The 17,532-nt window shown below is 39.1% G+C and overlaps 1 protein-coding gene across 2 annotated transcripts in view; it reads right to left on the bottom strand.

Annotated features, from left to right (window-relative positions):
- The window catches only part of HAPLN1 (hyaluronan and proteoglycan link protein 1), a 30,411-nt gene extending 13,181 nt beyond the window's left edge, over positions 1 to 17,230 (bottom strand). The window contains exons 1-3 of one of the 2 annotated variants that reach the window (XM_074812689.1): positions 17,131 to 17,230; positions 16,145 to 16,147; positions 4,612 to 4,983 (exon numbers count right to left, since the gene is read on the bottom strand). In XM_074812689.1, the coding sequence (XP_074668790.1) occupies positions 4,612 to 4,983; positions 16,145 to 16,147; positions 17,131 to 17,230 (475 nt within the window). Of the gene's footprint in view, positions 1 to 4,611; positions 4,984 to 7,576; positions 7,580 to 16,144; positions 16,148 to 17,130 lie in introns of both variants that reach the window. The other variant, XM_074812688.1, reaches the window with a different exon arrangement.
- Between the last annotated feature and the right edge of the window lie 302 nt (positions 17,231 to 17,532).

Here is a 17,532-nt window from a genome sequence, read left to right as displayed (position 1 = left end):
GTTGGTTTCACTGGTTTCACCTATGAATTCCCCATTACGTACACCCAGTTTAAGAGTAAATGACCAGATTAGAAAATGACTGCTGTGACAATTTGGACTAATTTGTTTATATGAAGCCTATGGATTTGTTTGATCTATTCTGAACTATAGTCTGTTTTTGAAGGAGATGCCTGTTCTTTTTCTAACTCTGTCTTGGACATAATGGCTAACGTACCTCTAAGCAAGATCATAAAACCTAATGGGTTTTGGTTTGTGTGGAGCCACCCAAAGAGTTAGCTTCTATCTAGAGGCAGCTTTCTACGGAAATTTTTAATGGCTTTATCTAGATCTGCATATTTCCGGTACTGTTGAACGTACGATGAAGTAAGTATTTTATAGCCTATATTGCAAAACTAATGTGTTCAGTTATCACCTCTCCCTGAAGAGAGAAACTATAAAAAAAATTCTAATAGAGTGAAAATCTGCCTTTGGCAGTTTAGTGTTGTTCTACTTTCTTTGTCAACTGGCCCATGAATCTCATGAAGGAATAGTACACAAAATCTGTGTCTGAGCAGTATAACTGAGGGCCAGTGATGGAGCCTTTGCATGCATGGGAAGCTGAAGCACACAATCCTGATGTTGTGAGATTCATTACTGTGCCTAGTATTCCTAAGAAAGGAAAATAGTAAAGCACTAACATAAAGAAAATTTAGTGTAGAACAGTAAAACACCAGCATAAAGAAAATTTAATGTAAGCTGAGAATTCTTTCTTTGCTTATGACTCGGGCAACAATATCTACCTGACATAGGAGACCTTTTAATTTGTTAAGCTTTTGATTCTCAGAACATTAGAAAAAGAGTGTAAAACTCATGATCCGTATTTTATGTGCAGCAGGAGAGTAAGGCCAGTTCAGTGAGAAAATGGCTTTGGTGACAAGGCCAACATAAAGTGTCCTGTTCTCTGCAGTACTTGACATTTCTTGCAACCACCATGCCCAGCCCAACCCTCCTGTCCTTAGACCAGTCCTTGTACTTAAGGCTACAAATAGGATGATAATCATGACATGATTGAATAGTTCCCACAGCTGGTGGTTGTGAAATACTGCAGCGAATCCTAGTCCTGAGTTTTAGCTGCTAGACAGCACTGTCTTGGTAGCATATGGGGGGAAAATGGTGTGGCTCTGCACTAAATAATAGTGAAGAAAACATACCAAAAACATGTCACGTATGTAACAAACACAGACTGAATCTAATTCCACTGCTTTTTCAAAGCTAAAAGTACCCAGTTATTATGAACAGTTTATTTTATGACAATCCCAGGAGGCCTTTGAGACTAATAAGAATAAAACACTACCACATTCGGCGAAGAAAAAAGGTCTATTGAGGTAGAGGTCAACTATTTTCATATCGATACATGATTTCTCCTAGCCAAAGCTATACTGTTTGTACAGTGAGCCCACTAGCTGTTTTGCACTGCTAGTGGGCATTCCTGGATATAAATGGCTTTGTCTTGCTGCCAATTAACATCCTTAGGGCTACCATCTCAGGACATGAGGCTATTGATGCAAATCCTTCCCACTGTGAGATTAACCTTATTATTTATAACAGATGTAGAATGTTGGAATGGGCTGATATATTTTCATTTTGTCCAAGGACTGATTTTTTTTTTTCCTTGATCTGTTCTGCATTGCTCAAATACAAGAAACAGCAGTTAAAGCCAGCACTACATAAAGCTGCAGATTAGGTGAAAAAATAAGCACAGGGGCATGCAAACAGAGTAATACATTCCATCAACTATGTATGTCCATGTAAATATAAGTGCATTTCAATCATTATCATTTTAGAAGGAAACTTCAATGTAACTTAGAGGACTCAGCAGGACTGACACTGACACACTCACCAGTCTTATATCACTTGAAAGGTTACATTTTACCATGAGGTTTCACAAATGAAATTTTCCTGCCAGCTTAGGAAACACCACTCTATAACATCAGAAATGAACTGTCTTACATGTGTCCCATGTCTGACAAAAATGATTGAAAAGACATTGTTTGTTATGTTAGCCAGACACTAGTTAAAATATACAAACTTCCCTTTGAGCAGAGATTGGAACATACTTGGTTGAAGAAATATGATTCCTCTTATCCTTATGAATTTCCTTATTTTGGAGGTGGGGGAAAACAGGAAGGAGTGGTGCTGTTGTACAGGATGGGCTGGAGTTGGCATACTTCAGAGGGAGACACTGTTTAGAGTAAGAGCAGTAAGCTAGAGGGGATGGCACATGTCAGGAGGTGGGATCCAGACCTTGTATCCAGTGGACTGTTACTATATCACGAAACAGTCACAGTGAAAAAGGCAGAAAATTTCCTTTTTTCAGTTGTGTTACTGTATGCATTAAAGAAAAGATTTCTCATTGCTTTCTTACCCTAGTATCAATCAAATCTAGTCTTTCTAACATGGATCTCTGCATGTGCACAAGTATTTGTATCATACTTCAGGCAAAATTTTCCAATCTGCCACCACAGCCGTCAGCAACTCCCAAGCATTCCTGGCACAGCAGGAAACATTTGTGCTGGAACCTCCTTGCTTTTAATAGCAGAAAGCTAATTAACTTTTGCTTCAGAGGCACAATGTTAAGTGGCACTAGACAAGTATCTGGTCCAGATGTGTGGTGTGATGAACACTTTAAAGACTTTACCCTGGCTCTGACCCTTTTACACTGGCAAAAATACCATGATGCTGTAAGACACGGAAATCCCAGTATCTGATGGGCAACAAGATGTGTAGCTATTTATCTAGAATACCTTGAAGCCTGATAGAGGTATGTACTTAGGATGTAAGGAGACTGTCAGAAGAATATTTCTGAATTATTGAGCATCCTCACAACCTAGGGGTGGGCTCCAGGGCTGTCTGCACAACAGTGCAAGAGGAGAAGAGACGTGCTGGGGTCAAACACAGTTAAAGATGCTGCACGTTTCTGGTCTGGATGACATGGTGCTTGCTATTCCTCATGTGCAGTAAACAGCTGCACTTACTGCATTTTTATTTACATCCTTATTGTCTGGAAACCACCCTGTGAGGTGGATCACTCTTGTCCCCTGGGGCTGCCCACCTCGTAACATGTCTCCCGATCACAGGGCCCATACCTACAGCCTGGGCAGCTGACCAGAGCCTTGCCTTTAGTAAAGCTGAGCATGCCAAGCAGAAGCTGCTCTGCCTTCAGTGGTTCATCTCAATGACAGCAGCTGCAACGAGCAACCACTGCAGTGCCTGCCTGAGCGAAGAGGAGACTGAACACATGAGAGACTTTGGCTAGCAGAGATGAATAAAGTAAAATGCTTTTTCCTCCTACTCATTTCTGTCTTCACTGACAACTGTTTTAGACAACTTAATCTGGGCGTGTATATGTCCAGTTTTCATTATCTCTTAAGTTTGAAAAGAACAGCAAGCATTCTTATTAAAGATGGATTATGTGAGGTGAAACAACCTAAATCAACTATCCTGCTGGCATGCAAACTGTGCAGGGTCTTTCTGCACTCAGAAATGGAAGGTTTCAGCAGCCTCCAACCCAGAATGGAAAAATAGATGTAAAGAAGTAAGATAAGCCCATGATATCTATTTGGGTCCAAAAACCACTCAGCCAGTCTTATTGCACTGGGTAACTATATAACCATCATAATGTACAATAACCCTCAATGAAAGAGTCATACATGTCATCTGTTTACAGGTGTGAGAGCCAGGGGTCTTTTTTTCTTTTCTTTTTTTCTTCCTAACTAGTTTTCATAGATATGTGGCTTCTGTAAAGTTCTCTCTGGCACACACTTGCTGGTAAGTATAAGGGTAAGAGTAAGGGAGACATCTTCATGCAATTTTTAGTTTATGGCTGAATTCAGTGCAGTGCTTTGGGAAAAAGATTAAATGGTCGTTTACATGCATTGAATCTCATAAAATTTATCTGCATTTCATAAGAGTGAAGGAAAGCTGAATTTTTGGTTCTCTTTAAACCTGTTTCACTGATTTTTCTAATGTTTTGTACTCTATTATTTTCAAGAATATTTCTGAGGGAAATGACTACAGAATATATGTAGGAGTTTTCTTGGCAGGCAATATAAAGATCTATTTTATGTAATTATAAGGCTGGAAAAAACAAACCCCTTGTCTCTGGAAAACTACTTTAAAATTTTTCCTCTTTGTAAGAAGATTTGTATTTGCTCAATAATCTAAAATGTCCCCAAGTTCTGTAAAATGGCTATTAAGGGAATATTTAATATAATTTTGACTAAGTCTACTGTAAAAACGTGCAATGGCTTCTCTAAAGTGATAGGAGAAATTAGAAACATACGGAGTTCTTCATACTATGTTTGGTCATTCTTTTTTGGCTCCCCTCACACCGGGTCTCCCTGGAAACTGAATATGCTGTAGGCTAGTATAAATTATAGAAATCCTAATGTTCTTCTAATTTATGATTGCTGTCATGGGCTGTCAGGCCAAGATCCCCTGAGTACAATGAATCCCACTTCTCAGCTTGATGATATCACTGATAACACAGTATCAGCAGTATTAGGAGAAAAAAGAAGGTATTCCTTAACACTGCGCAAATCTGAATTTTAGTATAATTCAGGTGTTACCTACCTTCCAAATTCAGAGCTACCACTGCTGTGTCATCCTCTAATCCTTCAATCACCTCGCACTTATATCTCCCATAATCCTCCAGAATTATATTTGTGATTATAAGAGAGGCATCGTTTTCACTGCTTTCCCTCAGAAACACTCTGCCCTGGTAGTTTCCGTAGCTCTTTCTGTGGTGTCCCATTGCAACAAAGACATCCACTTCTTTGAGGTAATCTGAGGTGAGTTTGGTCCACTTGACCCGGATTTTGTGGGTTCCTGAGCCAGCTGTTGATGTGTGTTCATGGTAAAATTTACATGGCAGTGTGACGTTGCCACCCCGGTGTGAGAAGATTTTAGCTTGCTCTGCTACCACAAGGAGACGGGGTCCATTTTCTGTTAGGATTCAAAGAGAAAAACAAAAACAAGAATTAGTCTGCAATCTGCCTTTTACAGAATGAATATGATCAATGCCATAACAACCATCAGCTATACTGTACCTCAGGTCTGCAGGATCTTTTCGCTGAAATAATTTTGTACCTATGCAGTTGTAGTGTGTATAAACCAGTTTTATATATAATTATTTACTTAGCTGCAAGTATGTCTGTGTGTGTACACTCCCAAACAGAAAGAGAGGCAAACTGTTTCGCAGCATTGCCCCCAATATAGGCAGAGGCCATCCTAAATACTCCATGGTCATGAAGATAGAGCTATATTTAGAGTTATATTTAGAGTTATACAGCTGGTGGATGAATGCCATCATCCATGAAAGGCTCCACACAAACATCCTGTATTTCCTTACTGGTTGTTCAAGAGCTGTCTATCAATGAGACATTTTTTTTCATAATTCAATTTTTATGTATGGACTCAGCTTATTCAGGCAGCAGCATACAAAGCCCCTCGTGATCTGGGATGCAGTGAATCACACTCACAAAACAGAAAAGCCATTACTGTATCAAATAGCACTATTTATGTTGACAAAAAAAATGTCAGCATAATCCTAAAATGTCTCATTTTCTATTTGTATTTTATTCTAATTTTTGAGTTTGAGTTCCTCTTCTGACGTACTTTCACCAAAGTAAGGAAGTCCAATTTATCTTCAAATGTAAAATCCACTCTTCTCCTGTCCATTTTTCTTATCATCTCAATCTGTTTTTTTCTCATCTGTTTTCCTCATCTCCTTCAAACTTGTCACTATTTTATCTTTAGTATTTTGCTCTCACTTTTCACACAACCCCATATTTAACTGGCTGGCTCCTCTCCTCCTCACCCTCGCCCCAGACTTCCTTCTCTCTTTTCTCTCTTTTCTCTCTAATAGGTCACTACAGCTGATGTTCCTCTATGAAATCATTATGTTCAGCTTGAGCAGGTGCTCGCTTCCAACCTTAAGTCTCTGGGACTTCTTTGACAGGCTGTGCTGCCTTGGGAAAACCCTGGAAAACACAGATTTCATGGTGGCAGTCATCAGATGTATCTAAAAGCGAGAATATTTCCTTCTTTCAGTACCTTTTGCCACTCCTCTCATGCACAGTTTGCAAAATTGATTTAGCAAGCTCAGCGCTTCTGTAGATATTGCCATCCTCTATCACTGAGACACTGAACGAAACTAGAAATGAATCATCAACGCTCTGCTCGCTGGGAAAGAATTACCAACCTCAGTCTACATAACAGATTGAGAAGAAAGACTTTGTAATTCCCTGTTTGTGTGTGTTCAGCAAGTCAATGAAACCACTTAGAAACGTGATTCCCTACTCTAAGGCTCAGTGTGGCTCTCTCTAAATTCAGCAGAAGCCAAGACTAAGTCCCTAAATGTGGAGGCTGCTGAGGGGCTGACCTTATGAAGGCTAGCAGTAATTTTTTGCTGGCGTCTGTGGGGATGAATCTGGATTGATAGGACAAAACCACAGAAATGCATGCAAAAATGTCATCAGCCAGAGAGAGGTGTGGATGACTGAAGGAGAGAAAGACTGGGATGGAGAGGGGCTGACAGATGAAGTTTCAGTGACAAGCCCATGTGGCAGGTGCATCCGCCCAATGAAAGCAGAGCTTCTTGGCTGCTGCTATTGACTACAGGTCAGATTGGGCCTGGGTATAAATGGAGTCCCCTGGGGGAGCCATTTGGAGCTCGTCCCCTGGAGCAGCATGCTGCGGGGGATGCTGCCCAAGGAAACTCCTCGAGGTGCCTTGGGTCGGGATGCTGCCCTGAGCAGGTCCTCGAGGTTGAGAGCCCTCACTTATCAGGTGAGTGATAAAGTGTTTTGGGTTGCTGTTAAACCCTAGGAAGTGGTGCTTTGTTCTGTGTTTTGGGTTGCCGTTAAACCCCATAGAATTCTTTGTTATGCGTTTTGGGTTGCCCTTAAACCCTAGAAAGTTGTTCTGTTCTCCTCTCACAGACATTCGAACCTGTAATTTACGGAGAGCTAGTTAACTGTGTTAATAATTAATTTTTTTTATTTTTGGTGGTTGGTTGCTCATTTGGGAGCCTCCGTAACAGCTCACCAGGGAGTATCCCACCCAGCCAGCTGTCTGTTCACAGCACTGCAAAAACCTATGGTGTGTCTGCAGCCATGAGGGGTGCAGGGAGACATCAGGATCTGTAGCTCATAAATGTCTCCAGACAGTCCTAGGCTTCTCAGTCTTGTTGACAGGTCTGCTGGCTAAATGATAAATTCACCTAAATTCCAGTTTCAGATTGACTTCACTATCTATCCACTCTGGCCACACTAAGCAGCAGAAGAAACCTCAGGGTATGCAGCATTTTATGATTATGCAGACACATTGAGGGGTGGTAAATGTGAAGACAAGCTTGCTCAGTGCAAATGTGCATTTGCTTAAGAAAAACAGGTATCATAAATGTGTAGTTATTTGTCAGGGAATGCTGTGTCAAGAGCATTGCTATTACCTGCACAGGACAGCCTACCCAGGACATCAGCTTCCTCAAGAATGAGCAAGCTTGAGCACTGCAAGTAGTTTTACCAGGATGAGAGACCTTCTTACCTAGTGAAAAAACATTACTGCAGAGCAGATCACTTGCAGCCCCATATAACTGCTGTTCTTTTTCACTGCCCTTCTTCCTAAAGGTGAGCAGAGCCTTGCGGCTGCTCTGAAAACCCATCTTCCGCGTTTCAGAAGAGAGCATCCAAGGAGAGAGGTGACCTGAGGCAAGGCACCATGGAAAGTGTTGCTAACACTGTTTCCACAGGACAAGGAGAAGGAAGAAAGTGAAGGCAGCCAGGATAGTTTGTCTGTGAATTTCCCTATTTCCTTCAGGGACAAAGACGTTCCACAGACTTCTGTCCACCTTGGGAGGAGAAATGTTATGCTTTGGGGTGGTTATTACCAAGAAATCTGAATCACAGCTCAACTATGTTGGGTCTTTAAAACTGAAATAGTCAAGTTAATAAATATTAGCAGAAAGGACTGGGGCATGAGGGAGAGTCTGACTCGGGCTGCTAACACTCACTCTTTCTAACAACAGCTAGTCTGTGCCAGCAAAGGCTGGAGAGCTGCCCAGAGCACTGTCACCTCTGACTCCAGAGTTAGCATCCTAATGCGGTGGTGTACCTCTCTCCCGCTGCTTCCCACCTCCTCTGGCCCTTTGCAGCAGCCATTACCTTATATCTCAGTAAGTGTAAAAAGCAGAGGGAATGGTAACCTGGGAAAGGAAAGAAAAGCATGGCATTTCTCAGCCTGGAACATCTCCTGTGTGCCTGGCTGTCCAAAGGGAGACGCAACCACCCTCAAGTTTTATAGAAGCCAATTATTTTTTACAGAAAAAGAGATGATGTACCCTTCTCTCTGGCAAAGATAGTGGAGCAGAAAATTACATTGCTGCTGCTCCCAGACCTAGGAGGGGATGAAGAAAGAACCTCTGGCTTTCGAGGAAAAGCAGATGTCAGATTGGGGAATGCTGCATAGTTTCTTTTTGGACTAAAAGACATGCAGAAGACATGCAGGCAGTAGGGATTTGGGATTAAAAATGAGATTACTGCGGTTTGGCAAGAGGCCAAGAGGTCTTTATTATCCATCAGCCAGTGAGAATGATGGCCAAATTCACCTAACTGCATATTTTTGGGAGCATGACAAAATGAATTGTCTTGGTCTTTCTGAATTTGACTGAGAAGGAGCTAGAAAAAAAACCAACCACACAACGCACAAAAATGCCCAAACACAAAGCAAACCAGAATCCCTTCATTTACGATATGTTTAGCACTCTGGATGCAGCCTTCTAGCTTACTGTTGCAAAAGTCATCTTAAATGAGGAATGAATCCTGCTTCCTGGGTTACCTTAATACAACGAGCAATGATCTGTTGTGAAACAGTGATCTGATCATAGAAGATGGGGTAAGCACTGTTTTAAATGCTTGTCAGAGTGGCTCCCTGGCTGCTTTCCTCATGGGGTTTCTGACAAGGCTGCTCCTTCCGAATAAAATTATCTCTGTATCAAAATGGCAGGAATATCTAAAAGATAAGTGCAAGAAGGAAAATGATGGAACACATGAGTGTTATCACAGAGTCCAGCATTTTACTTGAAGAAGACAATACTTCTTTGTACCCAGAACTTCAGATGTACCATCAGAGAATTTGTAAAGTGAATGGCGAAACAACTGTAAACTCTGCAAACCCTTGATAATCCCTCGCTAAAGAGTTGTCTGCAACAGGACAGTTTGGATCTTTGCTAGAGACAAGACAGACCACATGCATGGTCACTCAGGAGCCTCGGATGGTGGACTAATGGTGAGGAATGTGCTGGGCAACATCCATCTTCTCCTTCTGTTGGGAACAGAGATGGCAACAACCTGATTATTGGCCCTGGTTTCAGCTCAGGTCAGAAATGGGATGAGAAAGGTTTTCTTGGTGGGGTTTTCACCCTTCCAGGCACATTTTGTCTTGTAAAACAGGCAGCAGCTCAGCTGTTAGTACAGAACCAGGCACCACTGGTGACTAATTTGCCTTATTTTTTCCACTCCTGCTTCTCTACTATTAATCCTCTTGGCACAATTAGATGGATGACAAAGGCAACATCATACTAAAACAGCTATGTTATCTAAAAATGAGTTTGTCCAAGTTGTAGAAGCTGTCCAGCTGCATGGGATAACACACAACTCTGGGAGCTGCTTTTCCAACCTGTAGGGAAAGACTGCCTGCCACAAATGAAAACTCGGTTGGAAACTTGCTATTCAGGTCGGCTTTGCTGTATCTCAACAGTGACAAATCAAGCAGGCACATACTGCAAGCTAAAGGGTATCTTGCTACCTTAAGTAATCCCCATTTTTTAATTTTTTACCCTATTAAGTAATCCTGCCCACAGGCAGCAGCATGCTATCCACCTCTGTTTTATTCTCCACCTCTCTTTCTCCCTTGCCTGAATGCTATGCAATTAGCACTGCTGTTCTGGTTGTCATGACTTTGTACACAACTAACCTTGAATTCAGTGTGATTCCCACTTCAAGGACAGTAAGTGGACATGCTCTCATGCTGCTAGAGCTCTCAGTTCAGTCTCACCTGCTGGCTTATTGGATTAGTTCCAAATTTTACTGCTGGACACGTATTCAGATTTGTTTGTCTTTTTAGGTTTGGGGGTTTTTTTTGGTGTGGGATTTTTTTTTTTTTTTTTTTCTTTTTTCCTTTTCCTCTTAAGTGGCTCCTGCACTCAAGAGTAATAGCAAGCCAAGTCTGGAAGGCCAAGAACATTGTGTGGGGCAGAGAGGATGAGTCATGCCACAACCCTTGGCAAACACCTTTATCCACTTTATCCATCAGAACTGTCCAGAGGCTTATGCTGACCTGGCTATGAAACTTGATTATTCCCACATTTTAATGGACTAAAAGAGCAACAGTGGAGAAAAAAATGTGCATTTTTAGAGGGGAAAAATCATAAGTCAGGGATCACATCACAGATGTGTTTTGTCAGATAAACTCATGTATTGCCTAAATGTTCCACACTGTTAGCAAGCCACTAGGTTAATAACACAGTGTGCCATCCTACTTTAAATAAACACAGAATTGTTTCTTGCTTTCCTGTAGTGTTACCAGGGGCTTGAGCTCTCATGCTAAAGTATCCTCACTATTCCTGTAACAGTGGCATCCCATCATCCCTACTGAAAACTCAAAAATAATTTCTGTGATAACAATAATTCCCACTTGCTACAATATGTACAGAAATGCATTATTGATATACACATGTGTGTATTACTCTGAGAATCCAAAGGTAAAAACATAAACAGGAGGAATAATTATGCACACACTTTTTTCCACATACTTTTCCTACTACATTTTTCCTAAATATGTTTTAACTACCTACCTTTTTACTTTTGCTTTTGAAAAAAAAAATTAAACTTTTGTATATCAGCTGTAAAACTAGGAAAAGCTGTTCTTATTTGTCCCAAGCATTAATGTAATTTTGTTTATGTCATGAGAAAGAAAATACAAGCATCAAACTCCTGTGTTCCTACTTCTAAACTGACAGGATAAAATTACCTTTTTCCTGTCACATTACTTTTAAGTTTTGACATACAACTGGTAAGAGAGATGCTAGATAAATTTTAGTTAAAAAGTTCAGATACATGGTTCCAAATAATAGTAGAGCTAAAAATACCAGTTTTATAAATGGCAGAAAAGAAATCTGTCTCTCCAACACAGAGATGACAAGAATGAGGTAAAACATTTTTCCCATCTATTTAACCTGAGTAACACGTTGGCCGTATTAACTCAAGCTGAGGTCTCTAAGACACCTAACAGCACATAAAACCATCAGGGAATAACAAATTTCAGCTCTTCTAAAGTATTGCCACCTTTTGCCTTAAACAAACTTTAAGTATGTGTTTACTTCAGTATAGACAAACTGCAGGAAGATCAGGCCTCATAGAGCAGAATAGAACAGAAATCATGACAATGTCTCTGCACCTCTTCTGCACAGAAGTGGGTGGCACTAAGATTGTTTGACAAAACCAGAAGCACTGGTGAGGATCTTTTCCAGTTCTTTAAATTGCCTTTGAATTACCTTTAAATGCTATATACAGGGAACTAGACTGAGTGTAGCAAGTAAAGGCAAATTAGTAAGTTAAATTTATGTTTAACGTGAATCCTTTTGCTTCTGCAATAATTTTTTGCAACCCAAATATACTGGTATCTATCATTTAAGGTCTGTTCCAGAATATACAGTCCTGAATTCCTTTAATGAAACCAACATGCCAACAGGAGGTGAGGTTGCTCTTTGCTGACATTCCTATTACATGCTGTTGCAACATGCCATGCTCTGAAGAGGAAAGCAAGTTGGGTTGATGTAAAAGAAGCAGCTCAATTATAAGAAGGGACTGCAAAATGGATCATGACATAATCTAAAGTGCCCTGAATGTCAACAAAACTGGTAAGAAATTTTAAGTGGAAAAGGTAAATGCAAGAAAATGGAAAGAAACAATAGGTAACATCACTAAAAATGGAAAAATGCAGAAAGGTGGACCAAAGGAAGAAAGTCAGAAGGAAAGTGGAAAAACATGAAACTTGGGAAGATAAGAATTAGTTATGAGATGTCAAAACAGTAGTGCATCTAAACTCTTATCATGTTTTTAGACAGTCCAGCAAGTCTATGCAGCTGCTCCCTCTCTGTTGGTCCTGGCTTGTTTTGAAGAACAGGACTGTAAATAAAACTCATTATCATGTAGAACAAGTTGGGCAAAGAGTTTTTCTGCTTTTGTTATTGATTAATTGATTTAACTTTTTGGGTTTTTTTTAAATAGGTCAGTATTAGAAAGTTTTCTGTTCATTCCATGTTGCTGTATTTCTTGGTATGTATAAATAAATCTGCGCAGAGATCTTGATAGGCAAATGGGTATATTCTTGTATCTGAAAGGTAAAAAAATGCTGCACAATATAAATTCACTTATATTCAAGGAAAAGCTAAAAAGTTAAAGGTTGATCCTTCACAAACCAGACTTTGTATTCTGTTCACTAGCCTTTCTTGTTGTATTTCTAAAACCTGACCAAACTGGAGACATGTTAAAGGGTCCTGCCACCCTTTAAGTAATTAACTTAGCAATTACTGTAATGGCTTAGTCAACTCTTTATTTTGCAGAACAGCTACACACAGAAGAATGCTCTTATCTCTAAAGGGTACTCTGCCTCTTTGAGTAATTGGTCAGCAACTAACACTATGAATAGATTAGAGAGATATTCAAAGCTGAGCACTGAAAAGAACCATCTTCCTCTCTCATGGGTCACAGAGTCCTTTGCAGTTCTTGACTTCAGAGAAAACTATGAGTCTTTAATTACATTGATATGCTTAGACTAGTATTGTATTCTTGTTGTGGATGCTTATGTGGTGAGGGTATACTTTTGTCCCATTTTCACATTTACCAGATGATTTCATTTAGGATTTTTATTTTTTTTAAAGAGTGAAACTGGCATCCCCTAAGGCACACACAGTTTACTGGGGTGGGGTCATGAGGGGAACAACACATCTTACTTAAATATAGTTCTCTCATTTGCTTTAATTCACAAAAGTTAAACTGGAATGACTTTGTATGCAGACAAACTACCAGAGAGAAAGGTGATATGGTCAAGCAGTCTGGGCTAATAGAGCAGCCTGACCAAAAGCATGAAATCCACCACAAGCTTCAGGAAAGAAAATAAAGTCACAGAAGAGATAAAATGCAGCTTTAGATATTTTATAAATTTTGTTCATAGATATTGGAATAAAACCAAAGAAGAAAAGATTTAAACAAAAGAAGTGGGCTAGAGGAAAGAAGCAGAAAATACTGGCAAAGGTAGGGAGATAAAACTGTCTGGCAGATGAGAAATTTGAGGTCCAGTTTCCACTGCATTAACCAACAAGGGGAGAACCAGGAACTAGAGCTGACACTGAGAGCAGAACAGAGATATTTATGAAGCCAGTGACTCATTTCTAAGAAAAATTAAAAGATTTACGAGACAATATATCTATTCCTATTGCAATGTTAAGGAGATTGGCAAGTGTTTAGTGAAGCTAAAGAAATCCACAGTTTCAAGAGAGTGGACATTTGAGCTCTGTGTTCATAAAAGCAATGACCTGTCCGTGTAACCAGAGAAAAACACAATTTATGAAATACTGTTAATTTTGGTTAGCAAATGCTGAGTCCAAAAGAGATGGCAGGAGCTTTTATACAAATGGAGGGGCAGCAAAGTGGGGTAACTAGATCTTCCAGTTCCTGACACAGAGTTGTTAAGGGAGTCAGAAGCACGCTGAAATAGCCGTCAGACTGTAATACAGTATTAATAGGTGACTGCTCTTTAGGAAGGCCAAATGAAAGATAAAGGTGATGAGGTGACACTGTACATTAGTGCTTTAGCAGGCTGTGAAGAAATAAGAAATGATAGTAAGGAGGAAATGGAGCATGGATCAAAAGCATGTCAGGAAAGACTGTAGATCTTACTGTAGCAGTGAAAAAAAAGTCTTTTGAACAGGCACAGGTTCATTTTGTAGTATGGAGTCACTACACAGATAAAGGTGGGAGGTAATATAGAAATTACCCAAGTGCTATATTAACAAATCCTCTCTTTTTAACAGCATTGGTTTTGATGCTCTGAAAGTATGATGTTGTTTAAAGTACATGAATGCACTGATATGAAATGAAAACATAAAGATGAAAGCTGAACTCAGAAAGCATATCCCGTTTAAAAAAAGGGTAGAAAACCTCACAGTCTGAAGAACTGGTGTTCCTACAAGGAAGTGAGTGATATGGGAAAAATATGAAATTAGACAGGATGGAGAAAACAGGTGTTTTGGCAGAAACTTTGCTAAGTGTCTAAGAACTAGATACAGAGACTGCAATTGGTTGGGCTGAAGAATAAATGATTAGCCCAGAAAAAAGCCACTGAACTCTCTCCAGTATAATTTTTGAGACTGTTTAATACTTCCACTACTTTTACCTTATAAAATATATGTGGCTGTTGAATTAATAAAGTTTTCACATGGCATATTAAGCACCATTGAAAGGAGGAGAATGGATATTTAGAATGTTTGAAGAAAGAAGGGTGGAAAAAGTATGATAACATTTAATATTGAATGCATAATCTAGATTTTTAAGGCCTGGTATGAAGAATTACTGATATAAACCTTGTATGTGTTAATTGCAAGTGATAATGAGGGAGAACGACTGCTAAATACTGTCTATCACAATAGACTATAGATCAGCACTACCACATGGCTGAGAAAAGTACAAATTTGATCCAAGGTCTGGAAAACAAAGCACTGTTAGCTGAAAAACAAAAATACTAATGCCAGTTTAAAATCTGGAATAAAATCCTATCTGAGTGCACTCAAGAAGTATGAATCTGAAGAACCAGTGTAGAGATGAACTAACATTACCAGGTAACTAGAGGTTATATACTTAGAGAAGAATTTGAAAAAGTTTACTTAAACGATAGCTGTGAGAAATGTTATCTTAATGTTTTAAAGTGAACATTAAAGACAAAAAAATTGTTATCTGAAACTAAGGAGCAATCCTAGAAGAAGCATCAGGCTATACAATGGTTGTGAATAAACATGGAGCCTTAGGAGAGTGTTTTTCCTATCAGAAAAATAGGGTCCCAAACTGCCTTGCAGTAATGAGATTTGAAATCCAGCTTTTTTTTTTTTAAATGAGAGTAAACCTTCAGGAGATTACTTGGTGTAAAGAAAAGGGAATAGAAGGCAGTTTAGTTCATTGCCTCAGGAGATCCTTTTCAACTCTGTGTACTTGACTATACAACATCTATCCACACCTTTTGTAATTCCAAGGCATTCCAAAGCATTCAATCCGGGAGGAGTTTGCTACACATCTCTTGGATTTCAGCTGTGAAGAGGGATGCTATATTCTGTAACACAATATAAAATACCTTTTATATGAAGCTATAACACATGTTCCACAAGCTTCCCTGATTTCCAGCTCATTTCCAGGTGTAGATCATTGCATGTGTTTGGGCAGAGCAGAATCCCAAGCCCGATGGGATTCCACAATGTAGAGAGAAATGAAAAAATGTAATAGTAAAAATACCAAGTTCCAAGCAGTTTTATTATTTTTGATTTATGGTCTGTGTATTTCAGAGCCTGAATCAGCTGAAGTACAAAGTTCATGGCAGAGCTCAATTTTAAGCTTTGTCCAATCTTTCCTTGAAGGAATAAACTCGAGGTTCAGGTGAGTTTTCATGGGTAAGGAGAATGGTCCATCTTGAAACGTTTATCATCTCTGAACTATTAGCATTTGTAGACTGCACTGTACACATGCCAAAGGACTAGCAATAAGCAACATGTATGACTTGCAAATTACACTAAACTGCTGACTAATCAAGTTTAACACACAGATTAAGGAAAAATAATTTTGATTTGGTTTAATTATTTCCACTAATTTAATCTTCCAGAAAGATTAATGAAGCTCAGAGATAAGAAACTGCACTATATAAGGAAAGGCAAACTCTATGTTTATCAGACATTGGTGTCAAATTTGAAATTTACTCTGGGAATGAATGCTCATCATCTCACAACAGTGATATGTAACACATTCATTTGACCTTCATCATGTGAGTTTCCTTAGAGTGAAACCAGCTATCTGTTATTCCTTATTTGACCTTGACAATCCTAGTGCCTGTTTTAATAGGTGCAGGGTACCTTTAACTTCTGTGACTTTTCTGTGAACTTTTAAATGTTCAGGCTTTCTTAGTAACCTGCCCTAACTTGGTAATCTATATTTACACAAACACTCAAATAACAATTTGCCAGCTGTTGAGAGAAAGGAATCAAACTTTAAAGAGAGAGCACAATAATGCCACGTCTCTTAATTTTGCAAGATTAATTTTAGTCTCAATATAAATAGAAGCAGGAAAACCCCTGTTAGTTCTGCCAGTCCTTACTGCATATATCCCCTGTTTTTTCTTATAAAGGATGACCCTCAACGACTGAAGCTAGGACTGAGAAAACAGCTGCATTGTACTGCAGACTCGAATCCTGCTACAACTATAAACTCTAGGATTCAGACATGAACCAAACAGGATTACGCAGAAGGCCAGTATAATACTTAGTGTAAATTAAAGGTATGAGGAAAGACACATTTCTTTTGGGGTAAGCTATATTTTTTTTCTCTTTTAAATTGCGCAATTATGATCTCAGATGTGCTGAGTCTTTTTAAATAATAAACAGCAGTAAATTTCTGTAATGTGAAGAACTATGTATGACAGTCTTCTTAAAATTGAATATATTCCACAATAAACTAAAGGTATTTCAACCCATTGCAGTTGTTTATTACTTTAGGATGCATGCTTTTTTCTTTATCTTAAATCATGCTGTACTTTACTCCCTAATCTTTGCAAGGTTGTGACTAAGTGTTATTAAACAGTGTAACTTTCATTTTTTAACTTTCCTTGGGAGTAATAATAATGCAACAGAAGCAGAAAAGAAAAGGTTTGGTCACCAGTAATAATAGTATTTAAAAAACAGTGCAGCAAAATAAAAAACTTAAGGATTGTTAAACACATCATTCTGTTTCCCTCAGCAATCTGAAGAGACTGGTATTTTCTCATGTATTTCCTTACCTTGAATGTGAATAATTCTTTCATGCTCCAGACTTGAGTTGTCAGGGTGAGGTTCAGCCCAGCAGACAGAAATCAGCACCAGAAAAAGTAGACTCTTCATCTTTATAGTCAAAAGAATCTTCTTCACTGTAAGGGCATCAGATACAAAGAAGCTTGTGAATTTTTGGAAACCCTGTGCACTGCACAACTTGTTACAGCAATGATCTTAGGAGGGATCTATAACATATTTAACTCAGCTGAAAAAGTTACAACAGCTACTGATTTTTTAGGCATGAAGACTGGACCTTTTTATCATGGACTTTCATTAAATGAAACTGGCAATCCATATTTAACTCTGCCTATGCAGAAATACAGCATGAAAAAATAAAAGCACAGACACAAATATCCATAAACGGAACTCCT

This window comes from Strix aluco, chromosome Z (genome assembly GCF_031877795.1).
Source record: "Strix aluco isolate bStrAlu1 chromosome Z, bStrAlu1.hap1, whole genome shotgun sequence".
In the NCBI taxonomy this organism is placed as follows: domain Eukaryota; kingdom Metazoa; phylum Chordata; class Aves; order Strigiformes; family Strigidae; genus Strix; species Strix aluco.
The sequence above is the reverse complement of the archived record's forward strand: the minus strand, read 5'-3'. Positions and strand labels throughout refer to the sequence as shown.